The following is a 21,383-nucleotide window of genomic DNA, read 5'->3' as shown; positions in this document are numbered from 1 at the left end:
TGTGATCTATCTCCTGGAATGGCCCTTCCTTTTCTGTCTGGTGAAATATTAATTCTCTAAGGTCCAACTCAGATGTCTTCTCTGTGAAGCTTTCATAGACCAGCAGTTGTCAAACTTAAGCATGTATCAGAATGACCTGGGGGGCTCGTTAAAACAGATTGCTGCCCCCCACACCACCCCTAGAGTAGGTCTGGGGGGACTCCGAGAATTTGCATGTCTAATATTTTCCCAAGTGATGCCCATGCTACTGGAACTGGAACCACAGTTTAAGATTCACTGTCCTAGATCATCACACACCCCCTGCAGAATTAAATCCTACCTCTTCCATTACCTTAGTTCCTTTCCACTTGTGAGCTATCTCTGTACATCTGTCTCCTCTGCTGGTTTGTGATCAACTCAAGGCAGGGATCCTGTCTTAATCATCTTTGTTTCCCCTAGCACCTAACATATTGCCCTGACATGTTATGCTCTGTAATTTGTGATGAATGAAAGGAAATCTTTGCTCTGCCCTGATTATGTTTCTATTAGTTAGATTCTTTCAGCTTTCTGATGTGTGTGTGTGGCGGGTGGGAGTGAAAATGAGGAATGGGGAATGAGGAACAGAAACAGGGGCTATTTGGGGCATCGTATTCCGGTCTGATTTCTTCATTGTCCTGAGAAGGCTGAAGCTGTCAGTCCGGTAGAAATTAGCAGTGAGACTCAGGAAGTATCTTCTACAGCCTTGCTACTCAACATGCAATCAGGCAACCTGTTAGAGATTCTAAATCTCTGGCTCCACTCAGGATGCACGGAATCAGAATCTGAATTTTAATAAGACCTTCAGGTAATTTGCCCACTAAAATTTGAGACGCACTGTAGGAAAGGCAGGTTTGAACTGTAGAATCCTTTGTAGGGCAGGGCCTCGATATTTAGGGAGCCAACTTCTGACTTTGTTTTTGCTAAGGTCTGAAGACTAACTCTTGTCAGACATGACCAGGCCCTGATATAAATGACTCACATTATTAAAATTTACAGTTATTGAGGTAGACAGTTTATTGCCAGTTTAATAATATAAAGTAATAAAAAACTGATAGACCAGTTGGAATACCCACGTTGGTGTTCTCAGCACATTCATTCCTGTAATCCATTGTGATACATTGAAAAATTACAACCACATGCCATTTAATACTTGTCTGTGAGAAATCATAGCACATGAGCCCAAACTTTGGAATGCCAAATGATACTTTCCATGCAGACAGACTTAAGGGAAATTAGATCATAATCTAAAGCTTGTTGAGTGATCTCAGAATCAAAATAAAAGATAGAGATTAAAAACTCAAAGGGTTTCAGGCATCAGGAAAGTAATGTAAAGGATCAAAATGGGGTGGGTGAGGACTGTGGTCATCTGGGAAAGACATGTCTTTCCTACAAGGAGCAGTTGCTGCTTAACTCCAGCTAATTTTTGTCCTGTGTAATAGATACAATGTTGCTAAATTTCCAATTTTTCAAGTGAAGTTAAAAATCCATATGTTTTTATATGAAATCTTCTGAGTTTTTAATGTTGACAACTAATTAAAAAATTTTGTACATTCTGCAGTACTCTTTAAATCAGCAATTCCTAGGAATTAAACTACATACCTTTCAAATTGCATACCTATAAATATACATATCTTTGAAATGATATAAGATTGCTAAATTATCTTCTGCAACATTGTTTGAAATAGCCAAATATTTAGAAACAATGTAAATTTTCATCGGCAGGGGTTGGTTAAACAAATTATGGCACACCCAAACAATGGAATACTTTTCAGCTGTGTTTTAAAAAAGGCTAACAACAAATAACCTGTTGGCGAGGACATGCAGAAAAGGGAACTGTCATGCACTGTTGGTGGGATTGTAAATTGGTGCAGCCATTACTGAAAACAGTATGGAGGTTCCTCAAAAAATTAAAAATTGAGGGCTGGCCTGGTGGTGCAGCAGTTAAGTTCGCACATTCCGCTTTGGTGGCCTCGGGTTCACCAGTTTGGATCCCAGGTGTGGACCTACGTACCGCTTGGCAGGCCATGCTGTGGCAGGCGTCCCACATATAAAGTAAAGGAAGATGGGCACAGTTGTTGTTCAGGGCCAGTCTTCCTTGGTAGAAAGGGGAGGATTGGTGGTAGGTGTTAGCTCAGGGCTAATCTTCCTCAAAAAAATTTTTTAAAAATGTTGAACTACTATATGATCCAGCAATTCCACTTCTGGGTATTTATCCGAAGAAAATGAAAACACTAATTTGAAAAGATATATGCACCCCTATGTTGACTGCAGCATTACTTTACAGAAGCCAAGATATAGAAGCAATCTAAGTGTCCATTGATAGATGAATGGATAAAGAAGATGCAGTATAAATATATATAATGTAATACTACTCATAAAAAAAGAATGAAATCTTGCCATTTGTAACTGCATAGATGGACCTAGAGGGTATTTCGCTAAGTGAAATAAGTCAGACAAAGACAAATACCATATGATTTCGTTCATATGTGGAATCTAAAAAACAAAACAAATGAACAAACAAAACCGAAACAAGCTCATAGATAAAAAGAACAAACTGCTGGTTGCCAAAGGGAAGGGGGGTGGGAGACGGGTGAAATAGGTGAGGGGATTAAGAGGTACAAACTTCCAGATATAAAATAAATAAGTCATGGTGATGTCATGTACAGCATAGGGAATATAGTCAATAATCCTGTAATAACTTTGTATGGTGACAGATGGTTACTAAATCATAGTGATCACTTTTGTAATATATATAAATGTCAAATCACTATGTTGTATGCCTGAAAATAATATAATATTGTTTGTCAACTACACTCCATTTAAAAAAAGTAAAAAATAAAAAGTTATGTCCTGAAAAAAAAAGAAGGCTAAGGGGAAGCTCTTTTGTGCATCGATATGGAGTGATCTTCAAGACACGCTATTAAAAGAGAAAAGTAGGTACAGAATATGGTATATAGCATGCTATTATTTGTGTAAATAATGGCAAAAATAAACAATTTTTCCTTCATATACATAAAATATCATGAGGAGGATCCATAGGAAATTAACACATTATCTCTGAAGAGGGCAAATAGAAGGGTGGGGGACCAGAGGGAGAGAAAGGATTTTCATAGTTCACTATATTATACCTTTTGAATTTTGAAACATGAAAATGGATAGTTTATTAAAAAATATTACATTAAAAATAAAAAGAAAAGGAACATGTCTGGAAAGAGACAGATATTTGCAAAACCAGACTACCTGAACAGCCCTTACCTCTGGAAAGAAGCAGTGGGAAACAAGGCAGTGTCTAGGAACTTCTTGCATTTTTTTTCCCTTAGGTAATGTTTGAAAAAAATTTGCATTTATTACTTTTATAATGATAATTTTAAAATGTTGACTCAAAAAACAAATATGGAACACAACAATATTCTGGCCAAATAAAACTTATCTGTAGACTAACTGGATCTGTAAACTGCTAGTTTAAGGTGTGTGAAAGGAACATTTAAGGACATCAGATTAACAGAGATAATGTGGGCAATAAAGCCAGACAGACCCAAGGTCTGTGGGCTGCAACTCCCTGAATCTCCCTGCCAGGGACTAGCTGGCCACGGGGACTCAAATACTCTACTGTCCAATGGTTAAGTTGCTCTTCTCTTCTGAACAGCATTCATATTTGTCCTGGGTGAGTTTGCCTTGGGTTGCTCCTCTTTCTCTGCTTCCATAGATGATCCACTTCTTCTGACAGATGCATTTTTTCTTAGATAGGTTACTGGAGAAAGTCAGGTAACAGTCAAACCTGTGACTCTCTAGTGACTGCATATTATGCTCTCATTAATCATGTGTTTGTCTTGCATTTTGTTTTGAGGGGTAGGGGAAAGGTTAACTTCTGAATTCCTGGAGGGAGCACACTATGGCCCTCAAGTACTGACATCAGTCTTAATCTGCTTTCATTTTACCCTGCCCTGCACCTTGCGCTGAATTTCTTTTCATCAAATCAACTCTCTCTCTCTCTTTCTGTCTCCAGTTTAACCCATACAGCACCCTCTGTTCTGACGAAAGCAAAGTATGGTATCTCCATTGGCTTTTTTCTCTGGTCTCTATTTTCAAATAATCCTGAGGACGTACTCAGGCCAAGGAGGGGAGCAGTCCTTCTCCCAGGAATCAGGAAAAGAGACATTTATCAAGTCTTTGCTACCAGTGCATGGCTGGAGTTATGTCTCCATACCATTTGGTATTGCTGCTGAAGGCTGGTCCAGCATGGTCCCATGGATACACGTCTCCTCTGAAGTAACTGCATGCTGGTCCAAGTCCCTGCACAAGCCCAAGTGATGCCCCACACTTAGATTCCAAGGTTATGGCCCTCTTAGTTCACAATCACATGCTAGGTCAGCGTTGCCTAGAACATTTTGCCAACATGGCTGGACCTGAGAGCTTTAATCTCTATCACTGTGCCAGAGCCAGTACTCTTCAGCCAAACTTGTGTTGAGCCTTGGTCAGTGGCCTAGGTGCCCCCTTTCCTTCTAGTGAATTCTCTTATGGACTTTCCTGCCAGTTGGCCATAGTCCACTCTACCAAATTTCCCTAAGTTCAGACTTTGGAGAGTAGGGAGTATGATTTCCTTCTTTCCTCTTAAAAGGTCCTTGAGATGATGATGAGCATCATCATCATAATCATCATCATCATCATCATCATCGTGTGTTATGTATTAGTTTCTCATGACTGCCATACAAAATTACCACAAATTAGGTGGCTTAAAACAACAGAAATTGATTCTCTCACAGTTCTGGAGGTTAGAAGTCCAAAATGAAGGTGTTGGCAGGGCTGTACTCCCTCCAAAGACTCTGGGGAGAATTCTTCCTTGCCTCTTCCAGCTTCTGGTGGTTCCAGGCAAGTGTTCTTTAGCTTATGGTCACATGACTCCAATCTCTGCCTCCATCTCCACGTGGCCTTTTCCCTGTCTCCCTGTGTCTTCTCCTCTTCTGTCTTTTGTAAAGACACTTTGTCATTGGATTTAGGGCTCACTTAGATAATCCAGGATGAGGTTATCTTGAGATTTGTAACTTAATTACATCTGCAAAGATTTTTTTTTCCAAATAAGGCCACATTCATAGGTTTCAGGGGTGAGGACATTGACATGTCTTTTTCAGGGCCCCTTTTAGACCCTCCAGATGTTATTTTATAGATAAGGAAGTTTGGGCTGAGAGAGATTAAGGGATTGACCCAAGGCAAATTAGTCTCCCTCTACCACAGAGCTCTGCCCGCTTGAGAAGGGCAGCAGATTTTATAAAACCTCCCACACTAAAAAGGTCCTGTTAGACTCTTATCGTAGGACAATTGGTTCCTGCTGGCCTTATATTTGCATAACTAAAGGGACCTCCTAGAATCACCTCTAAGAGTTATTCTAGTTTTAGGTTTACCTTACCAAGCATCATGATATTATATGACATCATAAAATTATGGCCAACTGTCTTAAGGACATTAGATACTGGAAAATTGAAATCCATGGCCTTATTTTAATCAATGAATTCAACCTGTCTCTGTCTGACTATGGTAATCATTTCCCCGAACAGGAACGGTACAAACTGGCTTGTGTTTCACCCTTTTTATTATTCCCAACTCACCCTCACGTGCCTATTGTGGAATGCAAGCGCGAGAAAGCTGAAAAATAGGGAGGTAAAATAATATAAAGTCTGAATCATAAACGTCTGTATAAAAGATTTCAAATCTCCTGTGAGGGGGCGTCCACCAGGCTTTTTCATAGTTCAGCTCAGAGATGGTTCTGTGGTTGTGGAGCTGGCCTCGTAGGGATTCTTCACCAACTTGGCACACCGAAAAATCATCACTATTAGGAACAGAAACAGAAGAACAACAAAGGCAATGGCAAAGCCTTTGTCTACATCAACGCTGCTGGGCAGGCTTGAATCATCCATGGGAGCACACACCTCTTTATACTGGTTCAGCTGTAGCTACCTCCTCAGGTATATCTTCAGATTTGTCATATTCCTAGACAAAAGAGGATAAAACAAGTTTGTTGGTTTGTATGTGTATATATGGGTTTTCTTAATACTATGTGGACACCAGGGGGTTTGCAAGGAAAAAAAATTTATTTTAAAAGCGCTATGAAACTGATTAAGTTAGTATAGGTGACTTTCAAGATATACACACAGATAAAAGCATTAAATATCTAGAGAATTACTCCAAGGCAATACATGAGCAAATATGTATAACTCAGAAATCCGTTGAAGCTTCCTTTTCCTGCAAGATCCAGGTAAAACTGTCTTGAATATCCCAATTCTCTGTTAAGTCCAAATCCTTCTCTAAGATTTTTTCAAATTCTCAGAGTACTTATTGTAACTAATTTGTTGTTGAGTCTTAACTTGCTGGATATGAACATAAAATTGTTTTATCTTTTCTAATCACTATGTTTAACTCTGCTGTCATTCCCATCTCTTAGTGAAAGATCAGGTACATCACCGAAGTGATCAATTTTAGTTATTAAAATAGTCTCTCAAAACAATATTGAAAAGAACAAAGTCAGAAGACTCCCACTTCTCAATTTCAAAACTCACTACAAAGCTACAGTTAGTAAGATAGTGTGGTACTGGCATAAGGATAGACATATAGATCAACGAAATAGAATTGAGAGTCCAGAAATAAACTCATATATCTATTGTCAACTGATTTTTATTTATTTATTTATTTTTGCTGAAGAAGATTAGCCCCAAGCTGACATCTGTGCCAATCTTCCTTGATTCTGTATGTGGGTTGCTGCCACAGCATGGCCAGTGAGTGGTGCAGGTCCGCACCTAGGATCTGAATCCCTGAACCGAGGCCACCAAAGTGGAATGTGCCAAATTTAATCACTACACTGTGGGCCAGCCCCCATGTCAACTGATTTTTGACAAGTGTGCCAACGCCATTCAATGAGAAAAGAAAACAAATGGTGCTGGGACAAGTGGGTAGCCATGTGCAAAAGAATGAAGTTGGACCTTTACTTCACACCATATATAAAAATTAACTCAAAATAGATCAAAGATCTGAATGTAAGACCTAGAATTATAAAACTCTTAGAAGAAAACAAAGGAGTAAATCTTCATAACTTTGGATTTGGCAAAGGATTTTTAGATATTATATCAAAAGCCCAAGCAACAAGAGAAAAAAATACTATATAAATTGGACTTCATCAAAATTTAAAACGTTTGTGTTTCAAAGGACACTATCAAGAAAGTGAAAGTTGAAAGACAACTCACAGAATGGGAGAAAATTTTTGCAAATAATATATCTGATAAAGAACTTGTATCTAGAATATATAAAGAATTCTTACATCTAAATAATAAGAAGTCAAATAACCCAATTAAAACTGGGGAGCCAGCCCTGTGGTTGAGTGGTTAGGTTTGCATGCTCCGCTTTGGCCGCCCAGGGTTCGGCTGGTTCAGATCCTGGGTGCAGACCTGAGCACTGCTCGCTGGGCCATGCTGTGGCAGCACCCCACATAGAAGAACTAGAATGACTCACAACTAGGATATACAACTATGTACTGGGGCTTTGGGGAGAAAAGAGAAAAAAAAAAAAGAGGATGACTGGCAACAGATGTTAGCTCAGAGCCAATCTTCCTCATCAAAAAAAAAATTGGCAAAGGATCTGAATATACATTTCTCTAAGGAAGGTTCACAAATGGCCAATTAGCACATGAAAAGATGCTCAACGTGGTTAGTCATGGGGAGTTACTAAGCAATACAATCAGTCATAAAGTTTCAGTTAAGTAAGATGAATAAGCTCTAGAAATCTGCGATGTGACATTGTACCTATAGTCAATGATAATGTATTGTACAGTTAAAAATTTTTTAAGAGGGTAGATTTCATATTAAGTGTTCTTACCATAATAAAATAAAACTTTTGAAAAAGAAAGAAGGAAAAGAGGTTGGCAGAGGTAGCCTGTGGCAACAGAGAAGAAGGCAGAGTTGAGACTGAATTGATCAAGGAGGATTTTTTTTCCTGAGGGCCAGATATGGACCCCACAGATAGGGACCAGCCTGGGGGTCATATGGAAGAGGATCTGACCCAAGAAGACTCCCTGAAGCTACCTTAACAGAAAGTGGCTAGAGGCGAACTTGGATTCAGCATTGTGAAGACCAGCCAAAAGAAGGACATGACTCTAAGAGATCTGCAGTTAGATAACCCTAAAGAGGGAATTTATGAGGAACCCGCGGAAAGCACATCATGAGAGAAAGAGCTGTGAACATCTTCCAAGCCTAGAGAGAAAAAAATGCCAATAGATTTGTTTTGAAAAATGGTTTAATGGATCTTTTGGTAACACACAGAGAAAGCTAAAGTCTTGTTTCCTAGAAGATTAATTGGGTTGATGAGGAGCTAAATTGTTCTGTGAAACCATATCAAGAATTGTCTCCATAACAGGCAGAGTTGTACCTTGACAGAAAGTTGGAAGGAAGTGGTCCTAAGACTGAAGATGAGAGAAAAACTAGGGGTCCTCCTGATGGCTGAAAAATGTGGGAAAATTGGTAGATACCAATCTTAAGGCATATATCATTTACATATATATTACGTTATTCATGTGCCTTATCCTTTCTACAGTGCTCTTTGAAAGCAGGATCATGTGCATTTTTGTGTTCCACATTTCAGTGGCTTCTCACTCCTTACATCTGTTAATATCCTTTGGGGCCTATTTCCAAAATCTCACTCAAATCAATTCCCTTTTCTTTATCTCTGTGGCCATCACTATACTCTAGGCCATCAAATGCCAGACTCCTGCAAATACTCTCTGATTTCCTGAAAACACTCTTATTCCTCTCCAAACCACAATCTTTCTTCTATGCTAATTTATACCCATGCTGGCTTCCCTATGGTAGCAAGAATGGCTCCAGCAAATCCAGACCTCACATATTCCCCCTTCATGTTTTCTCCTCTTCCCCAATTCCAGAGGAAAAAAAGAACACTTTTTTTTTTTTTTTTAAAGATTGGCACCTGGGCTAACAACTGTTACCAAACTTTTTTTTTTTTTTTCTGCTCTATCTCCCCAAACCCCCCTGTACACAGTTGTATATCTTAGTTGCAGGTCCTTCTAGTTGTGGGATGTGGGACGCTGCCTCAACGTGGCCTGAAGAGTGGTGCCATGTCCGCGCTCAGGATCCGAACCCTGGGCCACCGCAGCGGAGCGCATGAACTTAACCACTCGGCCACGGAGTCGTCCCCAAAGAACACTTTTATAACAGTCAGGATTCTTGTTTGCAAGCAACAGATACAGAGTCTCCCTTACTTAAGCAGAAAAGGTATTTATTATAAAGAGATCAGATAGCTTCCAGAATCAAGTAGAAGGAGAAGTGGTTTTATAAGACAGGCAGAAAGCAAGAGAGGCCAGGCATTGGGAACCATAGCCAAGGTCAGCACAGGAAAAGTCTAGTTAGGCCACTGCTGGCACTGGACACTACCACCACCAGTCACTGCTGTTGCCAAGCTCTGCTGCTACCATCATTGGATATTGCTGCCTCTGCCGTGCCTGAATTATAAATTGTGTTATCTTTGTGGGACTCGATATTCCAGTCCCTGGTTGGAGCATCCAACTGTCAAGGCTGAATCACACATCAGCACATTAGCCACCATGGGGTAGAAAAGGGAATATTTGGTTTCTCTAGGCTTCTGTAGTGAGAATGAGGTTCTGCTTCTCACAGATTCACATAAAGGAAGACTTGCCTCAAATAGGAAGGTTTTTGGATTTTGGGCAGACCCAAAATGACAAACATCTATTTTTTGGCCTTGGCCCCAATCCAGCTGTGTGTGGTTTATAAGAGCTTTACCTAAAATTTAAAGGCATGGGAAGACTGAAAGTAAAAGGTATACAAAAGGGTACAATAGGTAAATACTAAGCAAAAGAAAACTGAGGTGCTGTATCAATATCAGACAAAATAGACCTTAAGACAGAAGCATTATTAGGGATAGAGAGGATTGAAAGATTACAATAAAGGGTAAAATTCAGTGGGAAGATGTAACAGTTCTAAATTGTAGGCACCTAATAAAATAGCCTCAAGATAAAGAAGAAAATAATAAGACTGTAGGGAGAAGTTGATTTAAAAAAAAACGCCATTAGTGGATAGTAAACACATTCTTCTCAATTATTAATAGGTCAACTAGGCAAAAATCAGTGAAGATATTGAATATTTGAATAACACAATTAACAAGTTTGATTTATTGAACATCTATAGAACCCTGCATCCAACACTTAGCAAATCCATACTTTTCCACCTATTGTTTAATCCCATTTGAGTTGGGTTTTTTGGGGGTTTTTTGGGTATGTGAAACTAAAAGCATCCTAATTCCATGTATTAAGTCCCTTTCTTCTTAAAATAGCTAGAAAAGTTTCTGTTCTCTGCAAATAAACCTTAACAGATAGAAAGACCAAGTTGAATTTATTCCAGGAGTGCAAGAGTAGTTTACATTAGAAAATCTGTAAGTGACACACACACACACACACACACACACACACACACACACACATACGTATTGGGAGAAGAGAGAGAGAAAATCATATGAATACCTCAATATTGCAGAAAAAGCATTTGATAAAATTCAATACCAACACAAAATATCCTTAGTAATATTCTTAGCAAAACAGGGATAGAGGAGAACACCTTTAACATGGTAAATGTTATCGACCAAAAATGTAGAAACATCCTACTTAATGGTCAAAAGTTGAAAGATTTTCCTTTTAAAATCAGGAACAAGACAAAGATGTCTACTATATTCACTTTTATTCCACATCATTCTGGAGGTTCTAGCCAACGCAGTAAAATAAGATAAAGAAAAATAGGTACAAATAATGATTTAAAAAGAAGAAACAAAAATGTTCATTATTCACAGATGTCATTGCCTACAGAACAGTCTGCAGAAAATATGAGAAATAAGCAGAGTTTAGCAAGGTGTCTCCATAAGATACATAAGACAATTGCATTTCTAGATGCCAACAACAAATAATAAGAAAATATAATTTTTAAAATGCATTATAATAGCATAACAAATACATAAGGTATTTAAAAATAAATCTAACACAAGTTGAGCAGGACCTGTATGGAAAAAATTATCAAACTTTACTGAAAGTCATTAAAGAACACCTAAGTAAATGGAGGGATGTACCCTGTTTATGGAGTCAACATGGTAAAGTTGTTAATTCTCCCCAAATTGATCCTTAGATGCAATGCAATTTCACCAAAATCCAATCAGGACTTTTTGAGAAAACTAACAAACTGATTTTCTTAAATGTATATGGGAGTTCACAGGCCCAAGAATAAAGAAGACATTCTGAAGAAAAAGAATAGAGTGGGGAGATTTCCCATATCAGTCATCAAGGTTTATTATAGAGCTACAGTATTTTTGACTGTGGGTTATAGGTGCAGGCATAGATAATAGACCATTCGAGCAGACTAGAGAACCCAGAAACAAATCACACATTTAGAGAACTTGAATTATAACAGAATAGGCATTGTTGACCACAGGAAAAGAATGGACTGTTTAATAAGTGATACTGGAAAATAGGATATCCATTTTAAAAACTGTGCCTGTAGTTATATGTCAAAAGCAAACTTAAAAAGCTTTAGAAGAAAATATAGAATATCTGTACGAGCTCAGGATAGGAAAAACCTCTTTAGCAAGACATAAATAGTACAACATATATTTAAAAAGATTGATAAATTTGACTCTGCAGTTAAGAACTTCTGATCACACAGACACTATAAAGTAAGTAAAAATACAAATCACAAGCTTGGAGAAGATAGTTGCCATACATATATCCAACAAAGGATTTGTATGCAAAATTAGAAAGAAAAAAAACCCCTCCTCCCACTTAATAAGAAAAAGACAAACACCATACTACCTAAAGCAATCTACAGATTCAGTGCAATTCCAGTCAGAACCCCATGACATTCTTCATGGAAATAGAGCAAAGAATCCTGAAATTCATATGGGGCAACAAATGACCCCAAATAGCTAAAGCAATCCTGAGAAAAAAGAACAAAGCTGGAGGCATCCCAATCCCTGACTTAAAAATATACTGCAAAGCTGTAGCAATCAAAACAGGATGGCAGTGGTACAAAAACAGACACACAGATCAATGGAACAGAACTAAAATCCCAGAAATAAAACCAGACGTCTAGGGACAGCTAACCTCCAACAAAGGAGCTAAGAACATACACTGGAGAAAGTAAAGTCTCTTTAACAAATGGTGTTGGGAAAACTGGACAGCCACATGTGAAAGAATGAAAGTAGACCATTATCTTTCACCATACACAAAAATAAACTCAAAATGGGTCAAAGACTTGAAACTGTAAAACTCATAGAAGAAAATATAGGCAGTATACTCTTTTGTGTATGTGAGGAAGATTCACCCTTAGCTAACATCTGCTGCCAATTCTCCTCTTTTTTTTTTTTTTTGCTTGAGGAAGATTAGCTTTGAACTAACATCTATGCCAGTCTTCCTCTACTTTGTATGTGAGATGCCTCCACAGCATGGCTGATGAGTGGAGTAGGTCCATACCTGCAAACCTGGGCTGCCGAAGCAGAGTGCATGGAACTTTAACCACTCAGCCACAGGGCTGACCCTGGCAGTGTACTCTTTGACATCAGTCTTAGAAGGATCTTTTCAAATACCATGTCTACTCGGGCAAGGGAAACAAAAGAAAAAATAAACAAGTGAGACGTCATCAGACTAAAGAGCTTCTGCAAGGCAAAGGAAATGAGGAAGAAAATGAAAAGACAACCCACCAAACTGGGAGAAAATATTTGCAAGTCATATATCTGACAAGGGGTTAACCTCCAAAATATATAAAGAACTTACTCAATTCAACAACAAAAAAACAAACAACCTGATCAAAAAATGGGCAGAGGATATAAACAGACATTTTTCCAAAGAAGATACACAGATGGCCAATAGACATATGAAAATACATTCAACATCACTAATTATCAGGGAAATGCAAATCAAAACTACGCTAAGGTAACACCTTACATCTGTTAAAATGACTATAATCACCAAGGCAAAAAATAACAAATGTTGGAGAGGTTGTGGAGAAAAGGGAACCCTCATAGCCTGCTGATGGGAATGCAGACTGGTGCAAACACTATGGAAAACAGTGTGGAGACTTCTCAAAAAATTAGGAACAGAAATCCTATACAACCCAGCTATCCCACTACTGGGTATTTATCCAAAGAACTTGAAATCAACAATTCAAAGAGACTTATCCACCCTTATGTTCATCGCAGCATTATTCACAATAGCCAAGAAGTGGAAGCAACCCAAGTGCCCATCGACTGATGACTGGATAAAGAAGATGTAGTATATATACAATAGAATACTACTCAGACATAAAAAAGACAAAACTGTCCCATTTGCAGTATGGATTGGCCTTGAGGGTATTATGTTAAGCGAAATAAGTCAGACAAAGACAGACACCATATGATTTCACTCATATGTGGAATATAAACTAACACATGGACAAAGAGAACAGATTAGTGGTTATCAGCAGGGAGAGGGGTCTGAGGGTGGGCATAAGGGGTAAATGGGCACATTTATGTGATGACTGACAAATAATAATGTACACCTGAAATTTCACAATATTATAAACTATTATGACCTCAATAAAAATAAAAAAAGAAAAAAGAACTCTGTAGAAAAATTAGCAAAAGACATGAACTGTCATTTCATTAAAAAATGATTGGTACATAAATACATGAACAGCTGTTCAATTTCACTAGTAATCATGGAAATACAGATATCAATTTTTTATCTACTAGATTGGTAAACCTTGAGAAGCCTGATAACAAAAAATGTTGGCAAGGATGTGATTTATCTGAAGCTCTTATACACTGCCTATCAGCAGTATCAGAGTATAAATTGATAAAACTCTCCATGGAAAGCCATTCAGCCTTATCTGGTAAAGTTGAATATACATATTCTCTGCAACCCCACAATTCCACTCCTGCGTATACACCAGGAGAAGTATAAAAGAATGCTGTTGCGTTCTTGTACATTTGTTACCTACAAGCAAAAAAACAACTCAAATGACCCCTGCCTGGAGAATTATTATATAAACTGTGGTATCATCCACAAATGAATATTACAAAACAGTGAAAAAAAATTTAATGAATGAACTAGAGTTGCATCCAACAACATGGGTGAATCTTAGAAACATATTATTAAGTGAAAAAAGCAAATTACAAAAGATTGCATACATTATTATATTATTTTTATAAATCTCAAAACAAGCAAAACTAAAGAACATATTATTTAGGGGTACATACATATGTGATAATCTATTTTTGAAAAAGCAAAGGAGTGATAAAGAAAATTCACGGTAATAGTTACTTCTGGGAGGGAGGCAGGGAGATGATCTAAAGGAAAGAGCACATGGATGCATTAATAATGGTAATGCTATCATTCTTAAATTGGCTCATGGGTTCACAGCAGTTCATTCATTTTTATGTTTTATAACTCAAATATGTTACATATCTTCTTTTGAATTATCAGATATTACAAAATTTAAAAAATCAGGTTTGAGGGAAGCAAGGAAAAGAACAATTTTCCAGCACAACCAATATATTTATTAAGAATCAAGAAATTTTTTGGGATACAGTACTTGTTGGCTCCAGAGGTCACTGATTGGGGGGATCCTCTGAAGAGCCAAAGAGGGAACAGCTTAGGGAGAGCTCATTGGAAACTCCTACTTGTCTGCACAATTCTTGGTTTGGGAAGGGCAAAGGCCATTCCTTCCAAAAGTTAACTCCCAGTGAGAACAATTCAATGGTGATCAAGAAATATAACATGGTGATAGAGAACATGGACTCTAGGGCCAATTCCTCTGGATTTGGATCCTGGCTCTAATAAAGCTTGGTGATCATGAGCAGGTTACTTAACCTTTCAGAGCCGTTTCCTCATCTGTAAAATGAAGGTAATAATATAACAATTTTATGAAGTAGATGTTGAGATTAAATAAAAAAACAGTCATGCACCTCATAATGATGTTTGAGTCAGCAATGGATCATATGATGATTGTCCCATAAGATTAGTACCATACAGCCTAAGTATGTAGTAGCCTATACCATCTAGGTTTGTGTGAGTACACTCTATGAGGTTCACACAATGACAAAATCACCTAACTACCATTTCTCAGAACATATCCACATCATTAATAGAAAGTAGTGGACCTCTATGAAGTTGTCTGCCCCACAATTCCCCTCCTGTCCCTCCATATGGCTATTGTGGGAGCTACCATGTTCTGACACGGCTCCACAGTGCTGGCTGTCACAGTTCAATGGTCTGGCATAGGAACCTAAGCTGAGTCGAAGCTCTTTTCTCAAATTTTTGTAACTGGAATGGGAAAGTCAGCCTGGCACATACTAGGTATTCGATATATACTTGCTGATAATTGAGTCGTAATGAGAACATTTGAGCAATCTCACTACAGTTTTTTTTTTGAGAAACATTCACCCTGAGCTAACATCCATTGCCAATCTTTCTCTTTTTTTGCTTGAGGTAGATTAGCCTTGAGCTAACATCTGTGCAATCCGCCTCTATTTTTTTGTCTGTGGGACACCTCCACAGCATGGCTGATGAGTGGATTAGGTGTGTGCCTGGGATCTGAACCCATGGACCTGGCCCACTGAAGTAGAGTGTGTGGAACTTTAACCACTTGGCCACAGGGCTGGCCCCTTCACTACAATTTTAATATGATGCCTTTGTCTTTTTCTATTTGTATATACCTCAGATGCCACTTTTTAGATATATTTCTTTAATATCTCATTACATCTGCAGGCATGTATCTTCTGTTTATTCATAACTACATTCCCTCAAAAGGTCATATTATTTTTCCTTGGCACCTACGTATCTTACTAGACCCATAACAGCCTGAATATTTCATTAATTTTCCAACTTCTCCTCTCAATTATTGCATTTCAAGAGACTTGCATCTTTCTTTAATTTCCTTTCACTTATCCTCCTTATCACAGATTTCTAGGTTTGATTTTATGCAGTGTAAAATGTCTCAATTTTATAAAGTTAAGGAGAAAAATAAGCAGACAAAAATAAGTACTTCCTGAATGAAAACAATTCCAAAGCAACGTGCTGGTAAAGGTGTGAAAGGAGCCCAAAGGGAAGAATCAAGCAAGGTTTTACTGAAGAGGCAAATATGTGAACTGAATTGAGGCCTGAGAATGAGTAGAAGTTTACCAGGCAGACAAAGGCGGGAAAGGGGAAAAGCAGAAGAAAAAATATCTCAAGTAGAAACATGAAGGTTTAAGGCAGGACAACATAGTATGTTTGAAAAACAGTAAGTGTTCAGTAAGCGTTGGAGAGGTCTTCTCCTCCTGAAGAATAGGCAGGAGTGGTAACCTAGACAAGTTCACCAGGAGCCTTGAACGGCACGTTAAAGATTCTGGACTCAACTTTGCAATCAGTGGGGAGCCACTGGAAAGCTTTTAAGCATAGAATTACACCATTAGATGCTTGTGTTAGAAATATCAGACTGGCAGGAATATGGAGGGTATATACAACAACAATTATTCTTCCATTAATATGAGCTAGAGGGCAAAAAAATCTAAATGTTTAGATTTTTTTTTTTTTTTTGGTGAGGAACACTGGCGCTGAGCTAACATCTGTTGCTCATCTTCCTCTATTTTGTATGTGGGACACCGCCTCAGAATGGCTTGATGAGTGGTACGTATGTCCTCACCTGGGATTCAAATCCATAAACCCATGGTTGCCAAAACGGAGTGCATGAACTTAAGCACTATATCACCGGGCTGGCCCCCAAACGTTTTGATTTTTTTTAACTTCTCATAGCATACATTAGCATAGTGCCTGAACCTAGTAGGAAATGTCTGTTGATGTGGAGCCTTCAGTGTCAGAAGGAACACTCTGCTTCTCTTGGATGTAGAGAACAGACAACATGACCCTTGTGTGATTAACAAACTCAGCTGGGGTGGTATTAGTCACAGGGGTCTTCGTAGAAGTGATGGCTGAGCTCAATCTGGAATAAGAAAAGAGCACTCCAAATGAAGGAACAGTGACTGAGACAAGGAAGCGTGGGAACCTTTTTGGGAAATACTGCTTAATTCAGTATGGTGGAGCTCACAATACACGAAAGCGAAAGGTATAAAATCATAGACTCTCATAGTTGGAAGGAATCTTTAAAAGCCATCTTGTTGCATCAGGCTTCTAATCATTCTTGCAAAGCTCCTGCTTTAACTGCTTGGGTGAGTTCCCCAGGGACCTTCAGGGGCCCGGAAATGATTATCTTCCAAGGCAGTCCATTCTTGAAAATAATTCTTTACATTGAGCCAAATGTGTCTCCTCAGCACTGCTCCACTTTTAACTTAGGGCTGTATAGGGCAACTTATATCTTTTCCATAGACAAGATTTTCAGGATTTGAAGATAGCTTTCAAGTACTTGTTGACTCATTTCTTCAATCATTTCATCATTTCTCAAAGGATATGATCTTTATATCACTCTAGTCTTTTTTCACCGAAGAGATTCTAGTGTGTCTATATCTCTTTTAAAAGATGGTCCCCAATGCAGAATATAAGACCCATGCAAAGGTTAAGATTATTCATCTAAATCCTATACTTCTATTGCTAGAGATAAGACCATAATGAACCTTGAAAGTCAGGGTAAAGAATCTGAATTTTATTCTTCCAGGTATAGAGGAACCATTGAAGGATTTTGAGCAGGTAAATGCCTTGAGAGCAGGGGCCATATCTTACTGTGTATCCCATTGACTCTAACTGGAATGTGAGCTCTAAGTGCTAGGTCTGTGTCTGTCCCATTCTTGGCATAGCTTCAGTGCCTAGGGCAAGGCCGGCACATTGTAAGTGCTTAGAACACCTACATGAATGAATTAATATCTATATCAGTCCCTAGTATATTATGCATACACAATTCATGCTTGTTGAATGAAGGAAGGTAAATAATCAAAGCCATATTTTAGGAAGATAATTTGCAACAGCATGTAAAAGATATTGGAGACAGGAAATAACAGACACCACAGAGTGGAAAACAATAAGGAGGAGTTGTGGCAGTCTCAACAAAAGGTAACGAAAGTATAAACTAGGATAACAGAGTGAGCAACGAAAAGGAAGGAATGGATGTGAGATTGTGAAAGAGGATTTGACATGATTTACAAATTAAATGGACATATAATGGGAGGAAGAAGGAAGTGGTAAAGAAAACTCTGGGCCTTGAATTTGGAGGGCTGAAAGAAAGATGTGGCCATTCATAGAACTATTTTCTTTAGGAATAGCAAATACTTTAAGGGATTATGATCAATTCAGTTCGGGGTAGGTTGAACTTAAAGGTACTGATGTGGCATGCTCAGGAGGGGGAAATGTGAGACTGAAGTTTAGGAGCAAAGAGGAGCAAGATCTTTAGAGCTGAGGGTCACCCAAGGAAAGGAGAGTTGAAATCATAGGAGTAGATGAGATGGCCAAAGAAGAATTAGAAACAAGGGAATGTCTGCATTTATGATGGAGGAAAGAGGTCAAGGAACCACAGAGGGAACAGTTACAAGTACGAAAACCTAAGGAGTATAGAGTCATGAAATCGAAGAGATGAAAGAATTTCAAGGAGTGGGTTTGCCAACAGTCTCAAATGCTACAGAGAGATGGAGAACTTCCAATACCTGGAAATTGGAAAACGTGTAGTCATCTGTGATTCTCCTTCTCCTTATTTAAGTAAATGTGAATTCTTGAACTTTGAATCAGAGGTCTTTAGTTTACTTATTCAAACTTCTCTCTCATAGCTGCCAAATTGCAATAAGCTAATTTTGCCCCTTTTAGGTTGACATCTCTTCTTCCTCCCCCTCAAAAAGTAAACTACATTCTTATTGAAAAAAGAAAAGAAAAGAAAAAGGCTGATGTTGTTTTGGTTCCAAGTATGCCATGTTCTTGGCTCTTATCTTCATATGTAGGGATCAGGTCCAGGTTTTATAGGGCCCGAAGTTTATACAAGTTGGAGGGGGGCTCCCTTTAAGAAAGAGAGTGCAAGATTTTGAACACAAAACTCAGTAAAAAGTTTTTTAGAGTGGGGAAAAAAATCACAATAACTTATTGAAGCCTTGGATATTCAGTATCCTTTTTTCTGGAACTTCTTAGGCAAAATAGCTTTTCTTGACAGATAAAATGGTAAATCCGAAATCTGTTTTCCAAAGAGGAGACGTATCCTAGAATTTTTTAAGTGGCTCTGAAGGTTCCTGTTTTGTTTGAGATGAATAGCAGTGCTGCTCAGGACTAGAATAGGGAAAAGGAGGTGGGGCACGACTCTATTGCTATATGCAAAATTTGGTTTTGCTGGGGCTGGCCTCGTGGCTGAGTGGTTAAGTTCACGCGCTCTGCTGCAGGTGGCCCAGTGTTTCGTTGGTTCGAATCCTGGGCGCGGACATGGCACTGCTCATCAAACCACGCTGAGGCAGCATCCCACATGCCACAACTAGAAGGACCCACAACGAAGAATATACAACTATGTACCGGGGGGCTTTGGGGAGAAAAAGGGAAAAAATAAAATCTTAAAAAAAAAAATTTGGTCTTGCAAAAAGAAACAGAATAACGGCATTTACAAATCTGCAGCAAAGTCAATTCCTTTTTCACTTAACACTTCCTAGAAAGATCAAACCCCTCTTTCTTTCATGTGTTCTCTTCCCAAATCACTTCGTTTTTCCCGTCTGTAGTGCCCTATATTTCTTTAAAAAAGAAACAAACAAAAAGACCCAGGTTTTTTCTCCTGGCCATAAGTTGAGTCTGAAGGGAGAGGTGATGGTGAAGAAGTACACGACTGAAGCTTTCTTACTCTAATCCCTAAAATCAAAGACATCCTCTAGCTCATAGGACCAATGGAGGTCCTCCCAACTTGCCTCGAAACAAGACTATGTCTAAAACATCCTTTCTCAGATGAAAGTTTTACTTTTCTAAAAAAGCTCTAAGAAAAAAAAAAGCTTTTTACTTCTTCAGTCATTTCCCTAGTATTCCCCAAGTTCACAGAAAGGTACTATTAAACTCAGAAGAATTGTTGCAATTATTAACATAAACACTTCACCAGGAAGTCAATATGGCTGTTTTATTTACCTTTTGAGAGTGTGATATCCAAGGCTGGCGGTTGGCAGGGCAGTCACCTCCTACTCAAGCACATCTCTTGGCAGCCTCTCCTCTTTTCATCAACCCCCTCTTACAAAAGGAGAGTGGTTGATAGGTCTTTCCCTTCCCTGCTCCCACACTGAACTCAGAAGCTTCATGAATAGTTCAACTAAAACAGGATCAAGTTTCAGACACTCCCATAGTGAGTGAGAAAATGATCCCACTAGATTAAATTGGAGCCTAGATCAGTAGAAGAATATTTCCACAACTCTGCCAGGGCTGGGGCAGCCAAGGTTAATAGCTCAAGTGATACCTTCTAAGTAGGATCACATGGGTGGTAGAAGATGGGTCAGTAGCCAGCTTTTTGGTCTATGCAATGGTTCTCTGGATTAGTAGGATCTCCTGGCAAATTGTTAGAAAGAAATGCAAATTCTTGGACCCCATCCCAGCCTTAATGAATCAGAAACTTCGGAGGGGTTGGCATCTGTGTTTTAACCAACCCCTCTAGGCGACTGTGATGTATGCTCAAGTTTGAGGACTACTTGTCGACGAGATCAGTGAAGCTCTAGAATCTCTCCTTTTCCTCAAAAAGAATTAACTCAGGACATTTGGATCAGAAAAGTCAAAACTATTTCACTTAGCATTAGTAGTTACACATATTTGTATATACCTCAAATGCAAAATCTATCTCCTCTAAGATTTTATTTGGTTCATTAAAAAACTTCTATAGGATCTGTGTATGTGTGTGTCTCTGTATGCATATATGCTTATAAATATACAGAATATTTCGGGTGGATTATATTGTACCATGTGCATATTATCTACTCAAAATTTCTTTTTTCAAGTAGGTAAATTTTCAAGATTTTATCACACCTTAAAAAATTAACTCCCCTGAAAGATGTGCTATATTTAATATTTACTGAACGCCTACTATATGTCAATCACTGTGCTAGTTGCTGGGGACAGAATGGAGAATGAAGTATAGTCCCAGCCTTCAAACTTTTATTTTCCTAAATAACAATAAATAAAGCAATTAAAAAATATTTTCAGTTTCCAAATTTTTTTTGCCCTTGACCATACTATCTCAAATTGCGTGGAAGAGTTGAGGGAAGGTAAGAATAGTAGTTCTTTCCTTCCAGGGTAGGTAAAACTAAAGCCTGAAACAAAACCAGGCTTTAGGGCTCATTATAATAACTATCATTTATTTAATGATGGACCTTAAAACAAAATCCTTCTATCTTTCTGGCTTTTGTAATTATAA

At 38.4% G+C, this 21,383-nt stretch overlaps 1 protein-coding gene across 1 annotated transcript; it reads right to left on the bottom strand.

Moving 5' to 3' along the window:
- Positions 1 to 1,018: 1,018 nt before the first annotated feature.
- Positions 1,019 to 20,293, bottom strand: CTXND2 (cortexin domain containing 2). The gene is made up of 2 exons (XM_044758669.2): positions 20,114 to 20,293; positions 1,019 to 6,003 (listed from the first exon to the last, which is right to left on the bottom strand). Exon 2 carries the CDS (start codon positions 5,928 to 5,930, stop codon positions 5,763 to 5,765), a length of 168 nt encoding a protein of 55 aa, XP_044614604.1. The 5' UTR covers positions 5,931 to 6,003; positions 20,114 to 20,293; the 3' UTR covers positions 1,019 to 5,762.
- Positions 20,294 to 21,383: the final 1,090 nt, after the last annotated feature.

Source organism: Equus asinus, chromosome 25, assembly GCF_041296235.1.
Source record: "Equus asinus isolate D_3611 breed Donkey chromosome 25, EquAss-T2T_v2, whole genome shotgun sequence".
Classification (NCBI taxonomy): Eukaryota; Metazoa; Chordata; class Mammalia; order Perissodactyla; family Equidae; genus Equus; species Equus asinus.
Note: the sequence above shows the minus strand (reverse complement) of the source record. Positions and strands in the feature narration are given on the sequence as shown.

Bases quoted from the DNA above. Each gene is read 5' to 3' on its own strand.
- CTXND2 (XM_044758669.2), bottom strand. From the start codon at position 5,930: ATGGATGATTCAAGCCTGCCCAGCAGCGTTGATGTAGACAAAGGCTTT.